Source organism: Aythya marila (assembly GCF_965140915.1).
Source record: "Aythya marila genome assembly, chromosome: 3".
Classification (NCBI taxonomy): Eukaryota; Metazoa; Chordata; class Aves; order Anseriformes; family Anatidae; genus Aythya; species Aythya marila.
In genome coordinates, this window is record NC_139044.1 from 4,913,106 (window position 1) to 4,938,879 (window position 25,774).

General features: G+C 41.4%; 1 protein-coding gene across 11 annotated transcripts in view; it reads left to right on the forward strand.

Moving 5' to 3' along the window:
* Window positions 1-2,624: 2,624 nt before the first annotated feature.
* Window positions 2,625-25,774, forward strand: part of USP34 (ubiquitin specific peptidase 34) — a 127,098-nt gene continuing 103,948 nt past the window's right edge. For 4 of the 11 annotated variants that reach the window (XM_082756720.1, XM_082756725.1, XM_082756727.1 and 1 more), the window contains exons 1-4: window positions 2,625-3,156; window positions 22,367-22,454; window positions 24,182-24,602; window positions 24,863-24,904. In XM_082756720.1, coding sequence (XP_082612846.1) covers window positions 3,114-3,156; window positions 22,367-22,454; window positions 24,182-24,602; window positions 24,863-24,904 — 594 coding nt within the window. In that variant the 5' untranslated portion in view covers window positions 2,625-3,113. The remainder of the gene's footprint in view (window positions 3,157-22,366; window positions 22,455-24,181; window positions 24,603-24,862; window positions 24,905-25,774) is intronic. The other 7 variants (XM_082756726.1, XM_082756730.1, XM_082756729.1 and 4 more) reach the window with 6 other exon arrangements.

A 25,774-nucleotide genomic window follows, 5' to 3' on the forward strand; every position in this document is an offset into this window, starting at 1 on the left:
GGATGGCACACAGGGAATAAAGGCCAAGAGAAAATAAGCAATGAATAGATGAACCAGCAGCTGATGATCACTATCACCAACACTTACAGCTTCTGTTTGGAAGCTAGCATTTAATTTTCAAACTGCAATTTCATCTTTATTAAAAAAAAAAGTAAGACTCTTGTGTGCAGTAAGAAGTATTTGGCAATGTTCCAAGTCTGTACAAAAGTAGGAGACACTCAAGGTCACCCATATTCTGTTGAATTCACTGAACTTGGCATGTGATACCATGCTTCAAAAGGCCCCTTTCCTCGTGCTGACTGGTGTGCGTGGCTGTGCAATCAGATCAAAGAGATGATTTGTCAGAAAACGATCTTTTGAGATGTTTTAGCAGTTAATTTTTGCATCCGTGATCAAATGGACTGCAAGGTTTGTATAAGGAAGGAAGAGGGCAAAGAGAAATGCAAATTCAAATTAGATTATGCAGAGTGGAACTACATTTTCTATCAAAAATGTAATCCTTTTCCAGATGCAGAGGACTCACGTAGATTGAATAGCCATTGATTCATTCCATGCTAGCAGGAATACCCATGCAAAATGTTGCTAAACGTTAGGGAAGCAAATCAACATGATTTCTTTGAGATACGGTGTTCACAGTAGCTTGCTATGCCAAAGGTAAGATGCTTTATAAGCTTATCTTTGCACAGACCCAGCTTGTAATTACAATAACAAATTCCGATAATGGTAAGAAGTAAAAGGTATTCCAGCAAATACTGAAACTATTCAGCATATGACATATTTCAAAGAAAAATAATTGAAATAATGTCATAGACTCCTTAAGGGTAAGCTAGCACAGTACCAAGTGAAAAAAATTACATTATGCCTACACGTGACAAAAAGCCTCTGATCTACCTTTTCACAGATCTCAAGCTTTGAAAACTGTTTTAGAGAAGAAAGGTGGATGGTGATGCCTTACTTCAAGCATGGACAGAACGTGATTATTTTCAACTCTGGACTGCTCTTTGCCATTATACAAGCTTTTAGGCTACCTGAAGGAAATCACACAACCAAAAAAGCAGCCCTGCAGGGCTCAGTACCTCTAGGAACATTGACTACAAAAGCTCGTCTCATTTTGAAGCTAGTGCTGTTCTTCATTGTCTTTGCTTAAACTGAACTTGATCATTGTTAGGAGAGCATTCTGCATACGTGAGTGGGAGGTTACGTACACAAGCGCTAGCGTTGTTATCAGAACCCACATAAATATGTATATGGCAATCAAAAAATAACCGGATTTCAGCAATGACAGACACATATTTTGTATTTCCTCCATTTAAGTCAGTCACTGAGGAACACAAAACATCTACCCTTTTTTTTTTTTTTTTTTCCCCTAACTTGGAAATTTTGATTTATTTTACTATCTACCAAACTCTACCGCATCTGCATTGCAGCTATTAGTAGATTTGTTTCCCTAATCTTATGGACGAGTAGGTAGCACCGCCGAGAGCAGTGCACTGGCCCGCCGCGGGGCGGTACCACACCACCAGCAACCACCGTGATGCAGCTGCAAATTGCATGGATTCGGGAAGACGAGAGTGCGCGTGTGCACGATTTCGTGAGTTTAAAAAAAAAAAAAAAAAAAAGCTTTTTTTTTTTTTATTTTTACAGGAAACTGCCGCTCCAACAATTGTCTTTCGGAGGTCTGAAACGGCAACTCGGTGTGTCTGACAGACAGTTACATGGTAGTTGTAATCGGCATAAATTGTGAAATTTTGTTTAGAAAAGGAATAAGAAACTTACGTTATAGGATAATTTAAAAGCCTTTTCATGAAAATGGGGGTATTTTCAACCATCTATAGAAGCGGCACTTCCCATTAGACATCTATAATGCACTGTCTACCAAGGCAGCAAGCCCCTCTTTCACCAGGATCAAGAACTCCGCCGCACAGGAGGTAAAGAAAAACAAATTAAAACGCAGTTATTCGCACGTAACAATACCGTAGCACCTCAAGTATTTTATTTTCGGGATGCCGGGCTCGGAAGAGCCCCCCCGGCGCCTCCCGCCAGTCACCTCAGCAGCCGCCGCTCGGGCTCCCCTCAGCAGGGCTGGGCGGGAAGGAGATGGCCGCCGCGCCTTCCTTCCTCCCCTCGCCCCGCCAGAGGGAAACGCCACGAACACGTAAAAGACGAGGGACCTGCCGGCCATAGGCAGCCTTCTCGCGTCGCAGCGTGCCGACAAAGCGCTCGCTGGAGCCCGGCGCGACGCGGTAAGCGCTCCCTTCAGGCCGGAGGTCCCGAAGGGCCGCGGCCGCTCCCCTCCCGCCGCGCCTCCCTCTTCCTCCACCTCCCTCCCTCCCTCCCGGGCCGAAGAAGCGGCCCCCAGCCCGCCTCAAGAGTTTAATAACGGCGGGGGGAGCACGGAGCGAGCCCGGGGGGCTCGGCCGAGGCTGCCCGGAGCGGCGGGGCCGGGCCCGGCTCCCCCCTCACGGGAGGCGGGCGCGGCTCGGCGCTTCCCGCCCTGCCCGGGCCGCGCGAGGCGCCGCAACCGCCGCCGCCGCCATTTTAGCCCGGCGGCCCCGGCTGCCGGCCCGGCCCCTTCCTCCTCCTCCTCCTCCTCCTCCTCCTCCTCCTCCTCCTCCTCCTCCTCCTCCTCGGCCCGGGGGGAGGAAGGCGGGGCGAGAGGGACGGGAGGAGGGACCCGGCCGCCTTCGCCCGCTGCCTGGTCGGAAACTGCCGAGCTGAGCCCGAGCGCCCCGTCCTCCTCCTCCTCCTCCCCCCCCTCCCCTTCGCCGCCGTCCCCTCCTCCTCCTTCCCCCTCAGCAAAATGGCGGCGCGTGGAGCCACTGGGAGCCAGTGAGTGACTCGGCTTCTCCTCCCCGCCGCCGCCGCCGCCACAGGCTCATTTGCATTGATCAGCCGCCCCATCCCCCCCCTCCCCGATCCCACAGCGGCCCCGGCCTCTCCCCCCTCTCCCTGCCCGGCCCTGCCCTGCCCTGCCCTTCCCTTCCCGCCCCCTCCCTCCCCTCCCCCCGGCTGACCCCCGCCCCGGCCCCCATCAATCATCAATCAGCAGCACCGAGCGGATCAATCAATGGTCGGGAGGAGGCGGCGGCGGCGGCTGCTGCTGTTAATGAACAATGTGTGAGAGCTGCGCCGAGCTGCTGGAGGTGTTAAATGAGAGTAAGTGCGGCCGCCCTCCCCCGCTACCCTCCCCCCCGGCGCTCCCCGGCCCGGCCCGGGACCCCGCGGCCCCCGCAGGGGCTGGCTCACGGCCCCGCTTCGCCTCCTTCCTCCCTCCCGCCCTTCCTCCTCCTCCTCCTCCTCCTCCTCGCCGCCGCCAGGCTCGGGCCTCCCGGCCGCGGGGTGGCCGCCGAAGGGGCGACCTGCCCGCTGCGCGGCTCCCCCCTGCTCTTCTTCCTCCTCCTCCTCCTCCTCCCCGAGGCCTGTCCCCGCGTCCCCCCCGGTTTGGCCCAGGAGCCCCCCCAGGGGTGCGCGTGTGGGGCCGGGCGGGGACGGAGCCGCAGCGGGGCCTAGCTGGCTCCGGCTCGCTGAGGAGCTGCCCGCCAGCCGCTCCGGGGGCTGCTCGGCAGCTGGAGGCCGGGCCTGGGCCGGCCGCCTTTTAAAGAAGGCGGCTCCGAGCCCTCCTGCCTCCCCTCGGCAGCCCGAGGGGAAGGGACGAGGCTGGGAGCCGGCGCCCTGAGGAGAGCGGCCGGGCTCGGCGGGGGGCTCCGCCTCGGGGGTGCCCTCCTGCTGCCCACCCCCGAGCTTCCCCCTGCACAGGTGCCGGCTAAAAAAACGGGGAGGGCCGGGAGGGGGCCTGGCAGGTGGCCCCCCGGCGATCCCCGGCTCGTCTGGGGCACGAGATCGCCGAGATCCCCTCGCCCCCCCCCTGCAGTAGGCCTCGCGTGGCCCCTGCAAGCCGCTGGCGGCTCTCGGCGGGCTGTGAGGCACCTTCCTCCCTCCCCGGGCCGTCTGGGGAGCTGCTGCCTGAACAAAGACCCCCAAACGGTGTTTCTGGGAGATGCCGAGGGATTTAACCAACTTACCTCGTGAAGTTGGGGGTTAGCGGGAAGTTTGGCTATCTGAAATCTTCAGCGTAAATGTTTTCCTGGTCACACACCACAGTGGGTTTAGGAGCAAAGCAGCTTCCAATAAACTGAAACACAGAATGCTACCTAGAGCGGGACCCGGGTAGAGCTTGCCTTCTTTCTCTCCTCTTTTTATTAAAAAAAAAAAAAAAAAAACAAAACACTCTCGTGAGGTCTAATTGCATGTGGGATTCATTCTGTGCAAAGATCTATCAGTAGGTGCTATGATAGGTGAGAGTTGGCCTCTTACTTGCTGGGGAAATATGATATTCAGCAGCGGTCAGCATTTTATCTGGAAAGCAAAAACGTGTGTGTAAAACTAACTTTCAGGAGAGTCTGGAGATGGGGATAAATCGGATTCAAAGGTTAGTATCAGAGAACTGTTGGGTCCTTAAAATTGCTGGTTCAGTTTGCTAAGTTTGTAATTCTTATATCTGGTTTGGAACAATTGTTGGGATGTTTACTTAATTTAGCATGTGTATCTTATCTTTTTCAACTGCAGAGGTAAGGAATACTTTGGTATTATGGACTGAGTGCTTATTTAAACAGTAGGCTCGAAATAGGCCTAAATTATCAATGGTGCGCCGATGACAACTGTTTGCTGGAAAAGATAACTTCAGTTGGTTTTGATGGGCTGATACATAATCGTTGTTTAAACTTGATCAAGGTTGATATAACTAAATATAAAAAAAAAAATGCAGTGTTAAACTTGGTATTTCAAGAAATCTAGGAATTTCCTCTGTGAATTTATTTCTAGAACCGTTTCAAGGTAGTTGGGATGTAGGCATGTAGATATTCCCTTATAGATAAAGTAGTATCATAAATCACTACGATACTGGGGTTTTGATAAGCTATGGCCTAGATAATGTAATGGATAGTTCTGTGTAATTTAAAATACAAACTTGCTAGTTATGAAAAGAAAATTTGTCTTTTACAGCCAAATTTATTAGGGGAATTGTGCACCGTTGTTGTTGTATAATGAACTTCCAGAAATGCTGGTCAAATAGCACTGGATTTGGTCTTCCATTCAGAGGAACAAGGACGCTTTAAGAAAATATACATACTTTGTGTATGCCTTTGGATACTGAGACATATGATACGGTGCATCGTGCATGTCACCTGCATTCCTGCTATGAGCAGGATTTACAAGGGCGATATACTTTTCTTTTGTAACTTCAAGTTGTATTTTGTGTATTTCTTAACTGATATTTAATCTTAATGCACAAAAACAATGCCAGGCCTTGGTTTTTAAAGCATTGCAGCAAAAATGGAAAGTAGTAGTGAAGAATGAGGTCATGCCCAAAATGTGTGAGCCAGAGACTGCCAGCAGTTTCCTTTTCTGCCCGCTGAGCATTTGGGATTGCCTCTTCACTGAAACTACTAAAACAGTATTTTGAAAGAGGTCCAGGAAACATCCTCTACTTTGTTTTAGAAATTCCTTGCTAAACTAAATATTTTTACAGAGAGTACGTACTGCTCTTTATCTTCATTTGCCCTGATGTTTACAAAATAATTATTTGGTATCGGTTGTATGGCAGGTCACTTAGAAAGCGAATTGACTAACAACTCCTGAGGGATTGTGTGGAAAAGAACATGTGGGGAGCTCCAGTTTTCCTCAGAAGAAATGAGCAACTTAGGGAGGACAGAAGGATGGAACTTGGTGATTCTGCAAGCAGCTGGGCATATTTTTATAATGAACATGTTAGTCCCTGTAAACTTAAAATATTAACTCTGCACCCCATCACAGTGTGCAGAGCTGGAGCTTTTGTTTGTCAGACACCTTTGTGTAGGCCCGGGGTTGTCTTGCTGGAGCTCATTGCAAGATTCGAGGTCCGTAGGCCTGATTTCTAACAGGTAGCCAGTTGGTGGGCATACTTCTACAGCGTTTTGCAAGTGCCAGGTGAGTTCTTGTGGAGTTGGAAAACTAGTTTAAAAATGTATTTTGTATGACCAAAGGGGTGTGTGTGTATTCAGCACACAGTTTCATTACTATACCTAAGCATGACAAGCAGGCAGTATTGCGTTTTCTTGCAGCATCTTTACTGTCAGCAGTTAATCTAAGTATGAAACCCAGTAAGTTCCCTGATCTTGAGAATCTTTCCTGAGAAGTAGTAGCAGTTTCAAGTTATGATTTGATCCAGGGACTCCATGAAGCACAATGTCATCTATGAAATAGGCTTTAAAGCAGTTCTTGTACTGCAAGATCTGTTGCTCAGTTGAACGGTTTAATTCCTTGCTGAGCACTCTAGGTGCGTTAGCATCGCTTGGTTTTCCCAGGCAAGGTTTTAATAGAAGCAAAGTCTGTATAGAGGTTAGTCTGATTTCTGAATTAATCTTTCTCAACATAAACACTTAAGTAACCTTATTTTATTTTTATTTTTTAAGTTTAAGATAAGGACACTTACTTATAAAAGAACATACTCTCATGAGAAGGACTCCTTTAAATGTACTTGCTTTCTACAGGAAAAGCATGTAGAAGACATTATGTGCTCTTATGTTAATTTGAAGCATTCTGTATCCTAAAATGAACCCTGGTATCAATACGCTGTACATTCCTTGGTTTCTTTGGATGCCAGTTCTTGTTAGTCTAGGAGTGATTATATTGAGTTTCATTTGTTCTTCAGTAATATTTACATTGCTGTGCTGTCCAAAGGCCCTGATCAGGATAATTCTGTTTTGCTAGGTACTGTGCAGATACTCATATAATCATGAACTAATTATCAGTTAACTCAGAAAATACAAAAATTAACATAAACGTGTTTTTCTCTCTCAAGTCTCTCACACCACAGTATTTCAGGTCACTGTGTCGCACGGCGATGGTTTCCAGGAATCTGCAAAACTGTCCTATTGTTGGACACCTATACAGCCTTCACTTAAAGGTGTGGAGTACATGATGCTCCATGATATAGATGTTTAAGATTGCTGTTGTGTGCTTGGGACTGCCTCTTCTGCGCCTGAAGTGGAAATCTGTGGTTCTCATACTGGTCCTGAGTCAGCTGCGCTTGTAATCCTGGCTGTGACATGTCGCGGAGAGCCTTGGTTGCCTAAGAGGCTTCCCTGTGGGACCGCAGCGGGTGTTGATGTATGTTGACTTAAAACTCCATAGATGGTTTCAGTTTACATTTGTTTTGTTCTTTATGCTTGTTTTTTTTTCATAAAAGTTTTTTTTTTTTTTTTTTTAAAGAAAAACAAAACAGCCACCCACCAGAAAGAACACCAAACTTGGAAAATAGGTTTTAGTATAGAGTGGCAGTCACGGTTTTAGGTAACATTGGCAGGCCTAGGTTATTTGCAGTTCTTTGGTTCTGGAAACTAAGTGTTTATTCCCAGCGTTCTGTTTCTCTTTCTTCAGTGATTGCCTGTTTAGCCCAACTGTTTTTGTCTAGCAACACTGAAGCCTTATAAAATCAGTTCACGTTGATTAGTAGAGGCTTCTAGATATTATTCTGTTGCTCAAGCTTTGGGGCCATATTTGTTTTTTTCTTTAGTGTTTTATAAATAAATCATTAAAAAAACCACCACCAAACACAAGTGAGTTTACTTAAGTATGAGAGATGGATGTAGCACTGCACATGGATGTGCTACTGGAATGTACTACTACAGATTTTAGTCTTCTGTCCATCACTGTCAGCTAGGCTGCAGAACTCCTTCCAACATGATCAGGTCCATAAAAGACTTGAGATACTGGAGTGTATTTGTATAGTTCAGGATAACCCTTAATTGGGATGCTGAAGATGCTTGGCCTGACTTCTTGTCACGGAATCCTGGCATGTGGAGGGTACAAAGAAGAAACTTAAAGGAGGACTCCAGGTGTTCACCGTGAGGTAGAAAAGAAATAAATATATTCAGAACAGTGCATTGCTCAGCCTGGTATTTGGACTCTGGAGAGGATGAATATTTTATGTTGTAGATGCATGCATCACATATTATTTTAGGTAATACATATATTTTATAATAAGAATATCACACGTTGCGTTATCTGCATCACTCAGTCTGTAAGAGCTACTGTTGGGCAGGTGGCTGCCTGTAAGCTTTCATATCAATTATTTGACTACCTGTAGGTTTTTGTGCAGATCTAAAGTTTCATTGGACTATTTGACTATGCCTGTTCATCTTGTGCAAGACTTCAAGACAGTTGCCTCTGCTGCATCGTGCATTTATTTACTTCCTTAAATTCTAATTCCTCAATGTTTTTACATTCAGAACCTTTGCAGAGATTCCGCTGGGGAGTTATTGGGGTAATCGCCCAACTTTACGAAGCTAACCTAAATCTTTGCTTTCTTCCATTGAAGAAAAGCTTTATAAATTATTTATAAACTTTATGTTCACTGTCTTCCATGTTTACTTTTGTCTTTGACGCATTTAAGGGGATGAGCAACCAGACTTAGAGGAAAATGACAATAACTTTTTCTTCATAGCAGTATTTCCCAAATTGTAGTTATCATGGACTGTGGTGAAGTACTACTCCAAATAAATCAGAATAACCAGCAGAAAAAAATGAGAGGAGGAACTTAAATCTTTTTAACTGTGAACTGTTAAATCAAAAGGGAAGGTGATGCTAAGATAAAGTAGTTTTTACTTCTTGTTTGTAATTGCAAGGCAATTGAAAGATAAACTCTGACTTTCATAGCTGAAAGGCTTCTATTTTTAGCGAGATATTTCAGCTTTTGTTCTGTACAGTGATTTTGGTTCATGCTATTTGATGTGATTAAAAATGATTTTGTCCTGAAACTTTTCCTGTTCAGGCTGCCGAAGACTGGTTCTTTCTCATTGCTCAAGCCGCTTGATCACTGATGCTGAAGATTAGTTACGTAAATCCCATTCTGCTGAGTTTTGTTGTGAGTTATGGGCTGTTGACATGTATTTGCTGAGATTTTTCTCTTTGTGTATAGTGAAATCTTATCCTTAAAGCTTAGGGAAGCTGTAGAAATTGACTTCCTTACTTTTGTTACCATATCTCATATTAAGGAAATTCACTTGCTTGGTTATAGTAAAGGTTTGCAAGTTTTATGCTGTAGATGCTCCCCCCCCTTCCTACTAGTGGGCCTACACAGACTTTACAGTAATTCCTGCTTAGTTATGTGAGTAGCTTGAGCAAAATTCAAGAAAGAAAGGAAAACTCTTTCCATCTCTTACCATTTGACTTTTTAAAAAATATTTGAATAGTGGGGAACTTGAAGTCATTTTATTCCCTGTGAAAACTTCCCGTTACTTTTTCTTTCGTGTCTTTGGGTGCTGTATGGTGCTTCCTCTGCGAGGGTAGTTTTCAAGATGTGGAAATCCCAAGCAGTTACTGAGACATGTCCAAGGTGTTGTGTTGCAGTTTGTTCCAGATGTTTTCAGTGCCACTCCTTGGGGAGCCCAGCTGCTATAAGTGTCCTTAGATGCTCAGGTGACGGGGAGCGCAGCGGGACACTGCTGGTAAGAGGACGGTTGGGCAGGGAGCTGTGTGCTGTGCCTGGGGGGGCAGGACCTTGGAGAGCAGACGCTGGCCCTATTTCTTTTCGCTTGGCCTGCATGGAGGTGCTGTCTGGGTGTTTGGAGGACCAAAGGTTTTGTTTTCTCTTGCATAGAGGGATTTATATGGCCTCAGGGGGACTAGGAGACTTCCTTTTAATTTGTAGAATTCTTTTTTTATATTTTTCTGCCGTGTTAAATGGTAAGATACGTCCCTCCATTGTTAATGCCAATTTTTCTTTTTGCGACTTTTAATTCCTCACTGCTTTGATTTCTCCACCTCATCTGCAGTTTACTTCTCTCTTCTGTGTTCAAGTAAGGTTGAGTGAGAAGAGCAGATCTCGTGTCCTGCAGTTGTGTTCTGTAGACAAGTGACGAGCAGTTTGCAATTTGGCATCCTAGAAATGGGAAGGAGAAAGCAGTGTTTACCAGGCTCCTTCATGTTAGTCTTGTATTTTCTACTTTGAGTATTTAGTTTCACCTAAGTACTTGATAATATTCCTACTCTGTCCTGTGCCTCATCATTATTGCAACCCTTCTGTTAGCTGTCTTTCAAAGTTGTTCTTTTTCTGTCCTCATGATTTTTTCCATTTCTCACTTTTCCGTTCTGCTTATCTGCATCTCTTTCTGCTCTTCTCTGTCCTCCGCCTTGCTTTATTATCTTCAGTGTTGTTGTATACATAGAGTTTTGTCCCTTCATGTTTCACTGTTTCCTTTAACAGTGTTCCGTAATACATTTTTCCCCTTTCCTGTGTTCTCTTGACCACTGTCTGCTCAGGTCTGATCTGGAAAAGATGAGAAATATCAGTAAGAAGTTTCCTGTAGATGATGGCAGCGCTACAGTGGTGTCTTGGTGCTTCCAGCAAGTTCTGTCAAGTCTCCTGCTGTACAGAGCAGAGCTTGCTAGTGAGGGAGATACAGATTCTCAGTGTGCATGTGGAATGGTTTTTGTGATGTACTTATATTTAAAACAAACAAGAACAATAATAAAACACGAAGGAAAAATAGAAAAAGGAAGTTTGCTTACTTTGTTATATGCTTTGTTTTAGATTTGCCAGTGCAAGGAGCTAGTAAGTGAGGGTTTTTATAGGCTAAGCCATGCATTTATAGTTGTCAGGATGCAGGGACAACCTGAAAAGTAATCTTAACGCTCTTCAGAAGTGGTTGTGTTGATCATTGAATGCTGCATATACAAATGTCATGCTGCAATTAAATGTACTTGTGGCTATTTAATTTCTGTTGTTTAAGCATATGTTGTAACCTTTTTTTTCCATTTAGTGCAGCAAATTGGTGGCTTCTGTAATCTAAACTCTGAGAAGAGGTGAGAAGCCGTTCTTTTCACCCTGTGCTTTGTACAGAAATTGATTTGCAATCTGAATGCTGAACATGAACACACAACTGTCAGGAACTCCATTGTTCTCTTAACACTTCATTAAAATACCCAGATTATTTGTAGTTTTACAAAGCTTTACTTTGTGAATTTTCCAGATCTGGTGTGTTTGGTGGAAGGTGAGCTTCTTGGGGAGATCTGGTGCAAAGGAATTCCTGCTATTTGTGGATAATATTAGAAGAGGAAAGGCTTATCCTGTTTATCTATACGTACTTCCATGCATGTGTCTAGAACTCCTCTGGGAGATGCAACGCTTCATCAACTGGTTGAAGCTGAAGCTTGTTGGAATAAGTCCTTGTGGAAAAAAACACCTTTGAGTGTTGCTTTTTTAAAGCTAATTTGTAGGTCTGTAAATTACTTTGCCTGAATTGTCTTGTTTTCAATCTCTACATCTGCATCCACACAGCAGATTGGTTCCCATCTAGGAGTGGCAAAGTTTTAGTAGTTGCTGTTGTTTTTCCCTCGCACCATACTAGATCAATGTAGCCTCCAATTCATTGCAGTTTTATTAACTGACTTGCACTTGGAAATTTTTAATCTATGTAAATCTACAGAAACAGGCAAAACTTGTGTATGAAAACAAGTGAGGCAGGGCATTGTGATCTTAAATATGGTAGCCAAAAGGCTAGCTCTGTACATTGCTGTTAAGAACTGTATAGTTTCCTGGAGAACGTGCTATTTCCATACATGCTGTGCTAGTGAGCACGCAAGGATGATTTCTTGTAGCTGCCTTTTAGCAGGTTCATGAAGAATAACTGAAGCACTCAAGGTTTCTGCAGGCCTTGAGAAAGTTTTTTGTTCCAGCTATGGAAGCACATCACTTCTAATTTCTCGTTTTGTGTAAAACCAGCATCCTTGAAACTTGAAGTATTTCCCTACGTTCACAAGAGCAGATGTTCCACTTTTTAAGCCACAAGTGGATTTTTCTTGAAAAGGCAGTCTGTTAGCCACTGAAGTGTACCCCTGGACAAAAACCATGGTTCGAGAAGTCGTGTGAGATTAGCGTGAGTGCTTTATGCTGTGCTGTGCAGGGTTTGCTCTCTCAGGCTCTGTACTGTGCTTCCCAACCTATTTGAGGGAAAAGTAATAATTTTTCATGAGTGCTTAATTTAATTGTCAGGAAACAGTCAGTTGCCTGTTTTTCTGTGACGTATAACTATTAAACTGCTCTGAATTTGTTACAACACAAACCCCTTTATTCTTACCACTACTTAAATTGTTTTTTCATGTTCATGGTGTGGGGAGACTGGGCTGAAAAACTAGAGTTTTCCAGAGTTCTCTTCTGCTGGTTGTCTCAGTTTTTGGCAAATCTAGGGATCAGTTTACATTCTAAAATTCTTGAGCATCGAGAAAACTGACAGCGCTTTCTACTACCTCTGTTAGGAGGAGCTATGAACAGTGCTTGAAATGGGCACTGGCATGTCTGCACAGGAGGACAGCTCCAGAGAAGCAGTAGAAGGGCCAGGATATCAACATCTACTGCGGAATTTAGGAAATCATGTCTGGGAAAGGCTTGCATAATACGTTTTAAGCCACCCTTTTCCATCGCTTGGTATCACAGTCAGGAGGTGTATGGTGGAATTGCATCCCAGGCTGCCTGGCATCTGTTGACACAAGTCCGAGCAGATGTTTAATTTATTTAATTATTTTGCTTGAAAGTATTTGCTTGAAAGTATTGTAGGATAGTGCTGGGGAATGTAAGCTCAGAAACTCAATACAAGTAAGTTCTTTTTCTTAGTTAAGGATGGTCTGTGTTTTTGCTGCATTGATTGGTTTCTGGCTTCTTTCACAGGTAGGAATACCCTGCTTCTTAGTGTATAAAACAGTAGTTCTTTTCCTCTGAGACTTTTTTGTTGAAGTTTTTTATTAGTAATCTCTGCAATTGGGCTTACACCACAAAGCATTCTATATCATAAGTCTCAGTGCTCTGTCTGCTGATACACTATTTAAAACAGATAGTTCTGATCACATTGGGTTTTCATCGCTAACTGAAAGCTCACTGAGTCTTAACAGCAATATCAGTTTGAATCTTTCCAAAGTGGGTTGGCTTCTAGGTTGTGTGTAGCCACGGTTATAGATTTGACCTGTGTGCACTTGCTGATACTTGACTTGCAAAATACTTGATTATACCAAAATGACATCTGTAAGTATGTCTTCTGATGGGAGTGCATGCTTGTCGCGAAACTTAATGCGGTCTTGGAGATGTCTGTATAGACCACAGACATTGCTTTGAGCAATTTTTCATTTGTTTTGGCCTACTAGCTTTAAGAAAAAAAAATAATGCACTGCATTACCAATAAATTGCTGAATGTATGATGTTTGAGTGAATTATTAAGTACCGATTATTTAGTAAAAGTGACTAAAATTTGAGCATGTGTTTGAAAGTTGAGAGCAACTTTGGTGCTTGCCAATCCTTTCTCAGTATTTTATTTTCCTTTCTGATTGAGGGTTGCTTGTGTCTGTTTTGATGAAAACAAATAATGCCTTGGAGTTCAAATATTCAGCAAGCTGCTCTTGGGCTTTCTGGGGAACTGCCTGAAGCTCTGTTTAGTGTAATGACCCACTGCATGTTTATCATTCTTATCTTGTTGTTTAAGCAGGCTCAGATATACTTTGTAAGAAACAAATTAATATTTGTCTCTCAGATTTTGTCCTTAAAAGCTCAAAAACAGTTATGAGGTGCTTTTGTTATAAGTTGTTTGTAAACGGAGATGGATGCAGTTGTGGGCTCTGGCCTTTTTTTCTTTTTGTTGGGGGGGGAAGCAATTGTTGTTTTCTGTAACTGATTCATAGCGTGCCAAGGAGTACAGCTAAACTAATTTGCAAGGTTCCCTCTTGAAAATAGAATGCTTCCTGGAGTACTTCTTTTCATTTTTGCACTCCTTGTTACTTTTAATTAAGACTAATAGAAAGCCTCTTTAATTGCACGAACAAAGTTCCAAAAGCTACATTTTTGTTCTACTTGTAAAACAGTTTGATAAACTTTGAGATCAGTGCTTTCACTTTAAAGTATTTTTAAAAGTTTCAGAGCTGGGGTACATGAAGAGAAGTCGTTCAAAACCACAGTTGTTCAAGTTGTGATACTGTTTTCTAAAGTACTGCTATTAAAAAGAAAGAATGCAAGTAAGTACTTCCATTTTAAGCTGGAGGTAAGCAACAATTTACCAGAGCATTCATTTCAGCATTGTCAGTGTTAGCCCTAGCTTTGAAATTTATGTTGGAGTAATAAGTGATATGCTAGGAAAGTCTGGTTTTATGCAATAATTGTCCAATCCTGAATTGATTCCTTAAGAAACTTAAAGTGGGCATTGTCAAATATTTATGATGGGCAGTCTGACTCTCTGCGTGTAGTGTACGTTTAGGTGATGTAAAGCAGACCTGGTTGTATGGGAATACTGCTTTAACTGAGCTGATTTATTTTTTTTTTCTATTAAAAGAAGAGGAGTAACAACTTTAATTTGAAGATGTACTCTTCTCAGAATTGTAACATCTCATTTGAAGTTAAAGATAATTTATGACACTGAGTTAAAACAGGACTCTGGAATAAGACTAAAAGAAATGTAATTTTTTAAATAGCTTTTTTCCTTAGTAATGTATAACTTGCCTTTCCCTGGAGAAGCAGGGGCGTGATATCTTTGCAGATGAAAATCCTGAGATAGCAGAAGTACTAGGAAATACAGTGCACAGGTCTCTTCACAGACATCTCGTGTCTGACATGACCAACCGTTATATATGCTCATAAACCCTTCTGTACCCAGGCTTACCTGTGCTGTGCCACCAGGATATTGCTCCCCTCTCTTGGGCTTCCATGGAAATGTAAGAGCTTGGACGCTGCGCTGGGCCTCTGCAGGCTTTTGGCAGTGCCAGGGTTCTCCTGCTGCTGGCATAACCCAGCGTGAATTGGGGATTTCACAGTCCTACCTAGGCTGGGTCACGTTTCAATTGCTAGGTAGTGCTGTGTGGATGCAGCGTCTGGACTTTGAGCTATGGCTGACTCCGGGAACTGTGTGGGTTCACCACCACGTCGTGTCTTAAGCTTTGCTGTGGCTGAAAGATGCAGTGCTTCTCTGGGCCTGAGCTGACTGAAGCAGTACGGTTGTGTTCTGTGTTTCAGGTGGTATATCTAAGATAAGAGATTATCTAGGTGATAATTCATCCTCGCTGTTCTGGGTAGAACCAGTTACAGCGTTCCTGATAAATTATCCACTGATCATCAAACTTTGACTGCATTAAAAATAATTTCATGTGGAACTGTTCTCCTCAGAAGCAGTTGCTGTGGTATGTTTGCTTCAGGCAGGTGAAAGTCACATGCTGCTCTGAATAAAGACAACTGTTGGTTTTACTAAAAGTCCATGGCCGTTTTAAAGGGGCATTTTAACCCAGAGCAATCGTGACCTAGCACGTGGAAAGCTTCATGATGGCAACGCTTCTGAAAGATGAGAATTCTTTAATTTCTTCATACAGCTTTTCAGTGTCAGCTTCTGCTATTTTGCTCCAGACTGCCTTAGCATTTTACAGTAAAAGAAAAATACACGTTTGCTGGAGAGGGTGAGGGAGATGGAATGGAAAGGGAAATGTATGTTAAATGAAGAGAGTGAGATTCAAAGAGAGAATAACTTTGTGGTATTTGCAGGGAACCAGGGAGATGCCTAAAGATAGAAATTACCTAAGATCAGCTGATTCGCCCTGTTCTGGTGAAGCTGTGTCTTACAGGCGGTCTGTCTGATGAACATACCATGGCCAATGCTACTCTGTGTACCTATGCTGTTTGTTGGAGTATACAATTACAGTAAAACCCCTAAGGCCGTCTGAAGAAGGGCTGTGAGGAACCACACTGAATAACTGTGACTGCTTTTGGGGGTTGCTGGGGCACCAGCTCTAACTGCTTTTACCGAATGCTTTTGCACAGCTTCTGTATTTTCATTCAGAAGAACAGACTGCTTAGACTTGCAAAACTTTCTTGTATTTCTTGAAATTGCTTTTATGCTTAAAAGTATGAGCCTCTGACAGAGGCCAGTAACTTGGTCGTGGTTTGTTTTTCTAAGGAAATGAGACTTAAAAGGTTTGTTAATTCCTATCTTCAAGTATGTTGTCTCTGTAATACTTGCTTGTCATCTCTGTATACTTTGCTTGGAATTACAAGTTTGCAGGAAACAACTTAATGAAGTCGGAGCATTTATAAATCTAAGAAATTTAAAGTTAGATTTAGACTTAAAAGGAATTCAGGTACATTCTGGGATGGAAGTGGGTATAGTTACCAGTATGCTGTGCTGTAGTGGTATGATGAGGGTGGCCACTGACAGCTCAGTGTCATGAATACATCATAGAGGCACTTAGGAGCACCTTAACCATACATAATTTTATAACTGCAGTATTTTGAGTGACAGATCTGATTTTTCATGTATGAACCCTGGCACTCGAACAATATTTCTAATGCTGAAGAATTAACTGGCTATTTTTAGATAATAGTATATCCTGCATAGTGTTCCAGTACTTTCTGATTACGTATACCCAATCAATGTTCTGGGGAGGTTTTATTTTACGGAGACTCTGGAATGGAAAGAAGACTTTTTTTTTTTTTTTTTTCTCACTGAAAAGTTATGGGGAAGCACGGACAGTTAAACTATTCCTGTTGAACTTCAGATTGACACAGCTCTTTTATGTGCTCATCAGCAATGGCATTGTAAAGGTCTAGAAGAACTCTTATGAATAAATTTAAGGCAATCGTGAATCTTTTAATAAAAAAGGAGGAATTCCAATTGTCGAAGGAGAAAGGGAATGGGAGAGGCTAAGCTCTGGCTGTCGTCTGATTTACTATCAACCATAAACAAAACTCCAGCAAATAACGAAAAACATCTCAGTGCATGTATGTGTATAAAATATTTACTGGTTCAATTTGAATGATGGTAATTCTATACAAGGCTATGTATATATTTATTTTAAGATTAGCGTTGTTGTCCTAATAGTATTTTGCTTAGTGCGTGGCTCTCATTTCCTCTATTTAGTCAGTATCGGGAAACAATTTCTGAGAATAATGTCCATTTTGAAAGTGATCTATTCTTTCCCATGAGAAGCTGATATCAGATGAGGCCTGGGGGAAGGGAGCAGAATCTGTATACAACCAGAACGTGTTACAGGTTTGAATGCGTAGGAATTGTAATATTACTTAGTGTTCTCTGTCTACCTCCTCCTTTTTAGTTTTGTTTCTGAAAGTAGGGAAAATCACTTTTAAAAATGATTATTTTTACTTGCCATTCGGTTTTGTGCTTAGTGTGATAAGTGACCTTTGGATATAAGATATTCCTCACAAGTCTAGCATGGTGGTTGTCCTTGAGGTCTAATTACAGTCTGTTCCTCTAGCTCTGAAGTTCTTGCTAAAAATGCACTTATGACCGGAGCTTCATTAGTTCACAGTTGAAGTTACAAAAGCTGCAAAGAAGGGGACGATATATTTTTCTTGTCTACTGTAATGTTTTAGTAGCTTTATGAATGGACTTTTTCCTTGTTTAGGAGATCATGTTGTTTCTAGTACTGTAAAATACCTTTAACGAATCACCCTATCACATAGCACTCGTGTTTTAATTTAAGGCTCGCAAAGTGAAGTGAAAGTGAAGGGAAATGGAAACAAGGAGTTTCTTTTTTTCCTGGAATGTGTCAAATTTTTACTTTGACCATCATGGGTTTTCGCCTCTTGTGAACTACTTCAATAAACCATTACGTTTTAAGTATGTCTAATTTTTAAAAATGAAGTATTTGAAAACTATGCCCTAGAAGATAGTATTTTTTATTTAAAAAAAAAAAAAAGGAAACAAAAAAACCTAAGCAATTATTATTTTGGGTCAGTTAAGTAGCTCAGTTCATTCTAGTGTGGTGTTATGGTGGCAGAAAGGTCTCTGAACAGTCTTGCTGTGGAGTCAGTGAAATGAGATGACGCAGTTATGGAAAAAGTCCCCATTTCCTACACGGTAGTTGTAAAACATTTGGCTGGAATTTGCCTCCATACCAATCTTTCTCCTTTCTGCTGGTTAGCCTTCTCTCAGATGGATCTGTTTAAGGCCTTCAGAGTTCAGCTTTTTTCCGTGCTCTAATAGCAGCAGTATCCTCAGACTGTTCACCTTTTGACGGGCAGTTGCTCCGGGTGGGATAAGGCAAAGTTACCCTTCTGGTCACTGAAGGTGATTGCTTCCCTCAGTCTTGTCCTCATGCTTTCCTTCCCAGCACCTCCTGCTGATGAACTCCGAGGGTTCGGTGGTTTACAAAGCTGACAAAAAAAAAAAAAAAAAAAAAGAATGGTTTTTAGTTAGATTGGTGAGTTGGACTTGCTTGGTTCTCTGTTGGGTCTTTGGGTTCCTGCCGGAGGGGTGATGGATGTTGGGAGTAGTGGAAATGCACGGCCACGGATGCTGTGAGCGGTGTGGACCTGGGGACTGGGTTGTGCTGATTGTGAAACTGTATCTAGAGCAGGGAAAAGCTGTCTGTGTGGGGGCAAGATACAGGAAAAAGGAAGGACTGGAGGGTGAGAAGAAGGTCTAAAAGGCTTTGAGTGAGAAGAAAAATTTGCTGGAGCAGATTCAGGGAAGGAGCAGAAAGTTGAGCTCTGGGAGTAAATTAGAGAAGTTACCTCTAATGTTGCTGGCTTGCAAGAGCTTGGAGAAAGAAGCAGCCACTGGACACAGTGGGCAAAGAAGCTGAGCCTAGGAGCGGGGGGCCACTACTGAAAGAGGCACCAAGAGATCTTGGGAGGACCGGTTTTAAAGCTCTGGAGCCCATCTTGTTAATCCTTACTGAATTCTTAATTTGGGTCAGTGTAGGCAGTTTAGAGTCAGCCCTTGTATTCTCACAAGTCTTCCAATTCAATAGCAATAGAGGCTCGTTGTATTTTGATGTCTCCCTTTCAAGTGGGGAATTCATTAGGTCAGCATTTCCTAAAATTTTCATGTTCCAGGTGTGCTTGCTTTGGGTTAAAACAGGCTGCAGCAGGCAGTTTTCCCCAGTGTTTAGCCCAGGCAGAGGCTGCTTGCCTCATGACACAGCCGACACGTCCCACTGCTTGTTTCTCCTAGGCTGCAAAGGAGGGGGGTACTCAGGACAGATAGGAGCACCCTGGGCGCTACTCTGGCATGCTTCTGCTGCTCTCAAAGCACACAGGTATGCCCGCAGGAATCACTTCTGTACGTATGAAACTAGGAAACAAGGGAAGGTCCTAGCCACCAAATGAAGTTGCAGGAAAGGGGACTGTCAGAATAAAAGTTTTTCAGAAAGTTTGGTGATTTTTCAGTGCTGGGTTTGAAACACTGGAAGTGTGGGAGACAGGGGAGACAGCAGGTGTTGGAGGATGCTTGAATATGGGAGAGAAGAAGAGGACGTGCTCTATTTAAAAGCAGATGAGTCTGTTTTAACTATTGGCCCATTCAAGATAGATGAAAACGAGCTCGAAAGGTGAGAAAGATATCATTTGGAAGTGAAATCATATGCAGCAAGGGAGTCCTTACAGAACTGACTAACCCAAGAAACGCACAGGAGTGATGAGTGCAGTTGCTTTTATTGCTTTTCTATCTGCACTTCTTTCGATAAAAAATGGATAGAAATGCTTCATAAGCGATTTTTGCTGTATCAGAAGCTGCATGTGGCCCTAAAGGGAGGTGCTGTAAATCAATGGGTATCCCCAAAGTTGATATTCAGAATGAGCCAAGAACTACAAAGCCTAAGATTTAAGTTCTGGTAGTGCTAACATAAATCAGCTCAGCTGAAAAGTGTCATTTCTGCAGAGGGATAAAACAGCTTGAGGTAAGGCCCGGTAGGAGAAGCCCTGCTGGATGTGCCACTGCCCCTTTTGGTAAGGGCACCGACTGAGATCTGATGAAATCCACTGGGAGACTGCGGCCTCTGGTTGCTTCTGTTCTGAGCTTCCTGAGTACTTCCAGGAAAAAGAACAATGCTACAAAAGTACAAAAAAAAGTACAAAGCCAACCAAACAAAACACAAAACATGAAGTGTACAGGTTGCCACTCTATTAATTAGCAATGATTAATGAATAAGACCAGTTGAGGTTGATCTGTGTGTGAGATGTAGAATGTATAAGCTTTCTACAAATACCCAATTTCTCCTACTAGTGCACATGCTTTTTTATTATTATTATTATTATTTTGAGCCAGGGGCATAAGCTTCAGTGTTCCATAACTTTTAGCATCTGTACACTTCATGTGGCAATTCTAGCTGCTGCTTTGGAGGGACCAGTTTACTGAACTTCGTGTACCTTTCTTAAAAGGAGGGGGTTTGGAAGTGTTTCAAACTATCACACAGAAAAGGCTGCTCTGCAAGTTGGGTGTTCGTGACTTTTTAGAGCATATTTTTGAGTAGGGAAATGTTTTTATAGATGTAGTAATGTGTGTGCCAGACTGTCCAAGTTAGAAATCAGCTCACTGCTACTCAGTTATTGTCAGAGGTTTTTGTGTTAAGTTTAAAAGAACTCATCTTAATGAAAAAGTTAACAATGTTCAGAAAAAGTAGGTTTTATGAACTTACACCGAGTAAGGTGATGGTGGTTTTTGGTGCTACTTTTGTTTTGGTTTGTCTTTTTGTTGTAAGATTGACCTAAGTTGTTTGACAGAGTTGTTGACTTCTCCGGTGCTAAACTTTGGCCTTAAAGTCAAGTGTCTTGGTAATTTCTGGGGTTTAAAATAACAAAGTATTAAGGGATACCCATGTGGCTATCTGCTTGTCAGCTTCGTACCTTGCCCAAGTGTTACAAAGGGATCTTCAAGTGAGACAGAGGAGTGTCACTTGTAAGTATCCTCCTGAGACCGTTCTCAATATTTTTAAAAATTATCTATATATTTATATACACATATATGCACACACGTGCATATATAATATCCTTATTTCAAAAATAATATAATTATTTGTCTTGTGTGAATTTTCTGAAGTGGCGTTCTTCTTAAGTTTACTCTCTGATCTGTGTCAGCAGGATTTCATTAGCTTTAGTTTTTGGAAACCTCTACTGACAGTTCACATAGGACCTTGCAAGCCTGATGCTGGGAAGGAGGTGGAGGCAGGGGTTCTGCAGAGCTTGTTTTGTTAGAGAACCTTTCCCACAAAGCTTACTTGTGAAGGAGCTTTGTAAGCACGTAATACTTGAAATTTCATGTGAAAGGTGGAAATGAATAGATTATTATGAAGTGAAATGGTCAACTTAAAGAAGAACCCTAACATTCTCAATTTGTGTAGTAATTAGATAATTGTAGAACCACAGGGAAATCTAGGGCAAGGAGCAAATGGGAATTTTGTGTTGATAGCTGGGGAAGGGTATGTGGCCGGTAGGCAGAGCCCAGTGCTCAAATATATATAACTGGTGGATACAGAATTGGAAGGGTGAACTACTGATGTTTGACTTATTAGAGGGTGTAAACATTTTTTAGATGAAGGTGGAATACTTGATGATAACTCACTGAAAGTTTTCAGATTTGAATTCGGTACAAAACTGTTCTGGTATCTGGCTCTACTAAGTGTGGTAAATGTTTATCATTTTGCCAATTAGTCGTTTGGTACAGTTAAATTTCAGTAAAGCCATGTCTATATTTGAAAACAATAACCAACAGCTTAAGTAGTATGAACTGCTTTACATGTAGCTTGTACATCTGTTCTTATCTTGATAGTGTCTTTTTCCTGACCTTTATCTGATCAGGAAAAGGAAGTTAAGGTCTCATGGTCATCTCAAGATGCATACTTTTAAAATCTGGGAGAAAAAAAAGGCTAATGAGTGAAATTATTGAAGATTGATATTTGAAAATGCACATCAATCAGTAGCTCCCAGTGGGGCTTATGAAGAGTACTTTATGCTCAGCTGTCTTGTAAATTTAGCTATTTAGATTCTTATATAGATTAAAAAACCTTTCTCTGAGCATCCATTTCTGAAACACTTGTCTGTCCCTTTCAGCTAAAGAATGAGGCATTTTTAATCAAAAGTGTGTGATTAAGGAACATGAAACCTTTGTTTCTACAGTAGAGCTCTGTGGAATTATAAATCGCACAAGATGTCCCTGGTTACTATCACTTCTAAGTTTTCTGTGCTTGAAGAGGTTGCCATTAGCCATTAATACAGGGTATTGGATTAGAAGAAGGAAGGAGCTGTTCTGAATGACTAATTTTCACAGCCGTGTCCAATATTACCGCACAATATCTGTTTTAAAGTTAGTTGCATTGAAACTTCATTCCTGGTTACCGAAGGCAACAGGTAGGTTTGGAAACTTCAGTTTCCACTGAAAAACCTTTGACATAAAGTTACTGTAACTTGACTACTGGTGTTTATTACTACAAAGCATATTTAAAAAAAAAATAAATCTATCTATGTTTTGCTTTCTACTTAAATAACAAAGATGATTTGTAATTAAAATACAGCAATTACATGCTTTTTTTTTTTTTTTTTTAACACTAATATATTTTTGTTTTCCTTCAGTATCTGACATTGAAGGTGCTGATGGGTTGCAGCTCAGAAAGGAACATGCGCTCAAGATATTTGCTTACATCAATTCCTGGACACAAAGGTATTTTTTTTTTTTCATGAGTTTGAATATTGATGATAATGAATCTCAACTGTATGTTTCCCTTCATACAAAACTTACTGTACTGTGAACTAGAGCTCTTGTTTACTAGTACATCACAAGAATCTATTTTCAAATGGGTGAAGACACTCCACTTAAATGATATTAAAAGGCTTTTTCTTTCTACTTGGCACCAGAAGTTTTAGATACTTCCATCACTGTACCTGTGCTGAAAGTGGGGAATAATGAATATTAACTTTGTCTGAACCAATGAAAAAAAAAAACCTATATTCAAAATGTATATTCTTTAAGTCCTGTAGCTCAAGGCCATGTTTGTGTTCCCTCAAGAGAGGCAGCACCCTCTGCCTGTCATAGTTCTGAGTTCTTTGTCTCTTTTTTCTTCACAAGTTATTGTTTAAGCCAGGTTTCTAGATTAAATTCAGTTCTTTGTGGGAGAGGTTTTTTAATCTCTTCTTGATGCTTTCTTGCCCTTTCTTCTTTCTGCTTATTTTTTAGAAATGGAATGTACAATTTTTATATTACTGTAGTAGCTGAGAATTATATTTATGGACTGAGGTCTGTTGTGCTGCATGCAACAGGAGAAAGGCCTCAATTGGAAGACAGCTCCAGTTCTTATAGCAGTTGCATCATTTAGTAGAGTTTGAGTGAGAGAGTGATGAGTCCAACTCAAATACTGTTACAAGCATGTAACTTCTAATTTTTGTCTTCATAGAAGTCCCCATGCTTATTGATTGCTTTTTTTCCTCTACATTCTCCAGGATTTAGATCCTTGTAGGGGACTGTCATTCACCTTTTGTTTGGAATGTGGAGATTGCCTTGTTTGCATGGAAGAAGCAAATGTTCCTGTACAATAGGTTCTAGGGTACCTGTCTTGGATGTTCGTGCACCCAGAACATCTTTGGCATACCTAGTTATCCTTGCCCACAACTGAAGCTATAATACAGGCTTTTCTAATTTGATAAGTGGATTGACTTTCTTATTTTATTGATGGAGGAACAGTATGTAGTTTTCTCCTTGTTATTTTCAGTCTACGGTGTATTGGTAGATACTCGGAGGAATAAGCTCTGAGTCTATAAAGTGAAGAAAGTGGTGAAGACAATATTGTTTTTTCCCATCTGGGTAAAGGGTGCTGATGTGCATGGGGTTTCTATCCAAATGCAGATAGAGGACACGAGTTTAAATACTCAGTACAAATTAGAAATTATCTTGCTGACCTGTTGATTAAAAAAAATAATAATAAAATTAAAAATAAAAAATAGTTCTTACACAGCTAACAAGCCTACCAGGTGGTTTAGTGCAGCGGTATTGATAGAGAAATCCAGGTGAAGAAAGGGATTCAGGAACATACTCAAGAACACTATTTCGTTAGCAGTTCAATGACTTTACCTCTAAGATACCTTATGTGTATTTTAAACTGAAATAATTGGATGTTTACAGGGTTTAAGGAAGCCTTTGTGACTCCAACTTGCTGCTAGGAAGTGTCAGTTTTATTTAGACTTCTTGCTTTCATGACTGTCACATATTCTGTTGTTTGAGAAGTCTTCATGTGCAGAGTCCTTTTGGTTAGTCACCTATGTATTAGAATTTATCCTTGCTTTCTCTTTACTAACTTAATAGAGTCTAGCCTTACTGAATTTGTCATTCTAGCTGTTTTGGTTTTTAGCTACTTCAGGAATTCTTATTTATTTATTTTTTCTCTTTTCTTACAGACAATGTCTGTGCTGTTTCAAGGAGTATAAACATTTGGAGATCTTTAACCAAGTAGTATGTGCGCTTATTAACTTAGTGATTGCCCAAGTTCAAGCTCTGCGGGACCAGCTCTGTAAACATTGCACTATTAATATAGATTCAACATGGCAAGATCAGAGTAATCATGCTGATGAGCCCTTGAATGTAGAAAGAGAGTCTCATGAAGAAGAAAATGGAGAACGGCAAAAATCTATAGAGAAAAAAATAGAGTCTGCAAGAACTTGTGTCCTGACAGAGGAGGAGTCTGCAAAGAACACTGATGCTTTTAGCTTATGGAGCACTGATGAGAAGGAAAAGTTGTTGCTGTGTGTGGCAAAAATCTTTCAGATTCAGTTTCCTCTGTACACTGCTTATAAGCATAATACTCATCCCACAATAGAGGTATATCTTATCTTTATGTGTATATTTTTACTTTTGTGAAAGATTATTTGTTCTCACTAGACTGTGTTTGATGATAGTTCTTTCATACAGGATGGGCAAATTCAGCTCTCCTGTTGACTTCAGTAGATCTTTTCAGAGAAACTTTTAAAATGACACATACTCTTACACTTTCTTTAAAATATGCTTAATTGTTATAGGTAATATATTGATAAGTGTTGGATGGAACTGTACACTGAATTATTGTACTGTTTAAATAACAGGAAGGCAAAAAGGGGACTGTAGCGAAGCCTTTCTTCCAGAAGGTAACCCATTAATAGTTTACTAATTTCTTTTCATTACGATCTATGGCTCTAGAAGCAAAGCTTCATAAACTGAACTTTGTGCAAGACCAGACTTTCTTGTTAGAACAGCTGTTTAATTGATGGGAATAACTGATTTCAAAGCAAGTAGCTTTGTTCTGCGAGTCCGATTTTCTGTTATACTTGTTACGCCTACCACTCACACTTTCAATAATGCATTCTGAAAACAAAACAACAAAAAACAAAAACCACATTCAAAACTCCTACAAATATTTAACTCATGGTTTCCAAGATAAATATTACAGTGTTAACATTTCCTAGCTGAAACAACATAGTTCATGGAAAGCTTGCTTTTTATTTCAACTTGTGATGGCCTCTTAACATATAAACAGCTTATAAAATCTGTAAACAAAGAAGAGCTGTATAAAGAAAACTTCTATCCAACAAACTTCAGAGTAAGAATAGAGAATGAAACTGCAGTTAACTCATTTTTTTATTTTTTTAATTTTAGTTTCAGAGCTCCACTGGAGCTATGAGTAGTTGAGCTTGCATTTTAAACTTCAGTTCAAATTGAAAAGACGTCATCATGCATCACTTTTCATGTATGCTAGTGGGATCACAATATAATTAGTTGTTGAAGGGATCCTGCCACATTTAACAATAAATCTAGTTTAAAATATTGTAGGGTAGGGTGGGCAACAGCATTTTTTTTGAGTGGGCTGGATTTTGTTCTTATTTTTTCTGCCAAAACACATGGGCATAATTTAACATCGGTAGTTCCACAAATATGTATATAGAGAAATGACACACAGCTTAGGATCTGTGGATTTCAGTTTTCCCATCATTCATTTTGGTTTGCCTCTTAAGCTTTAA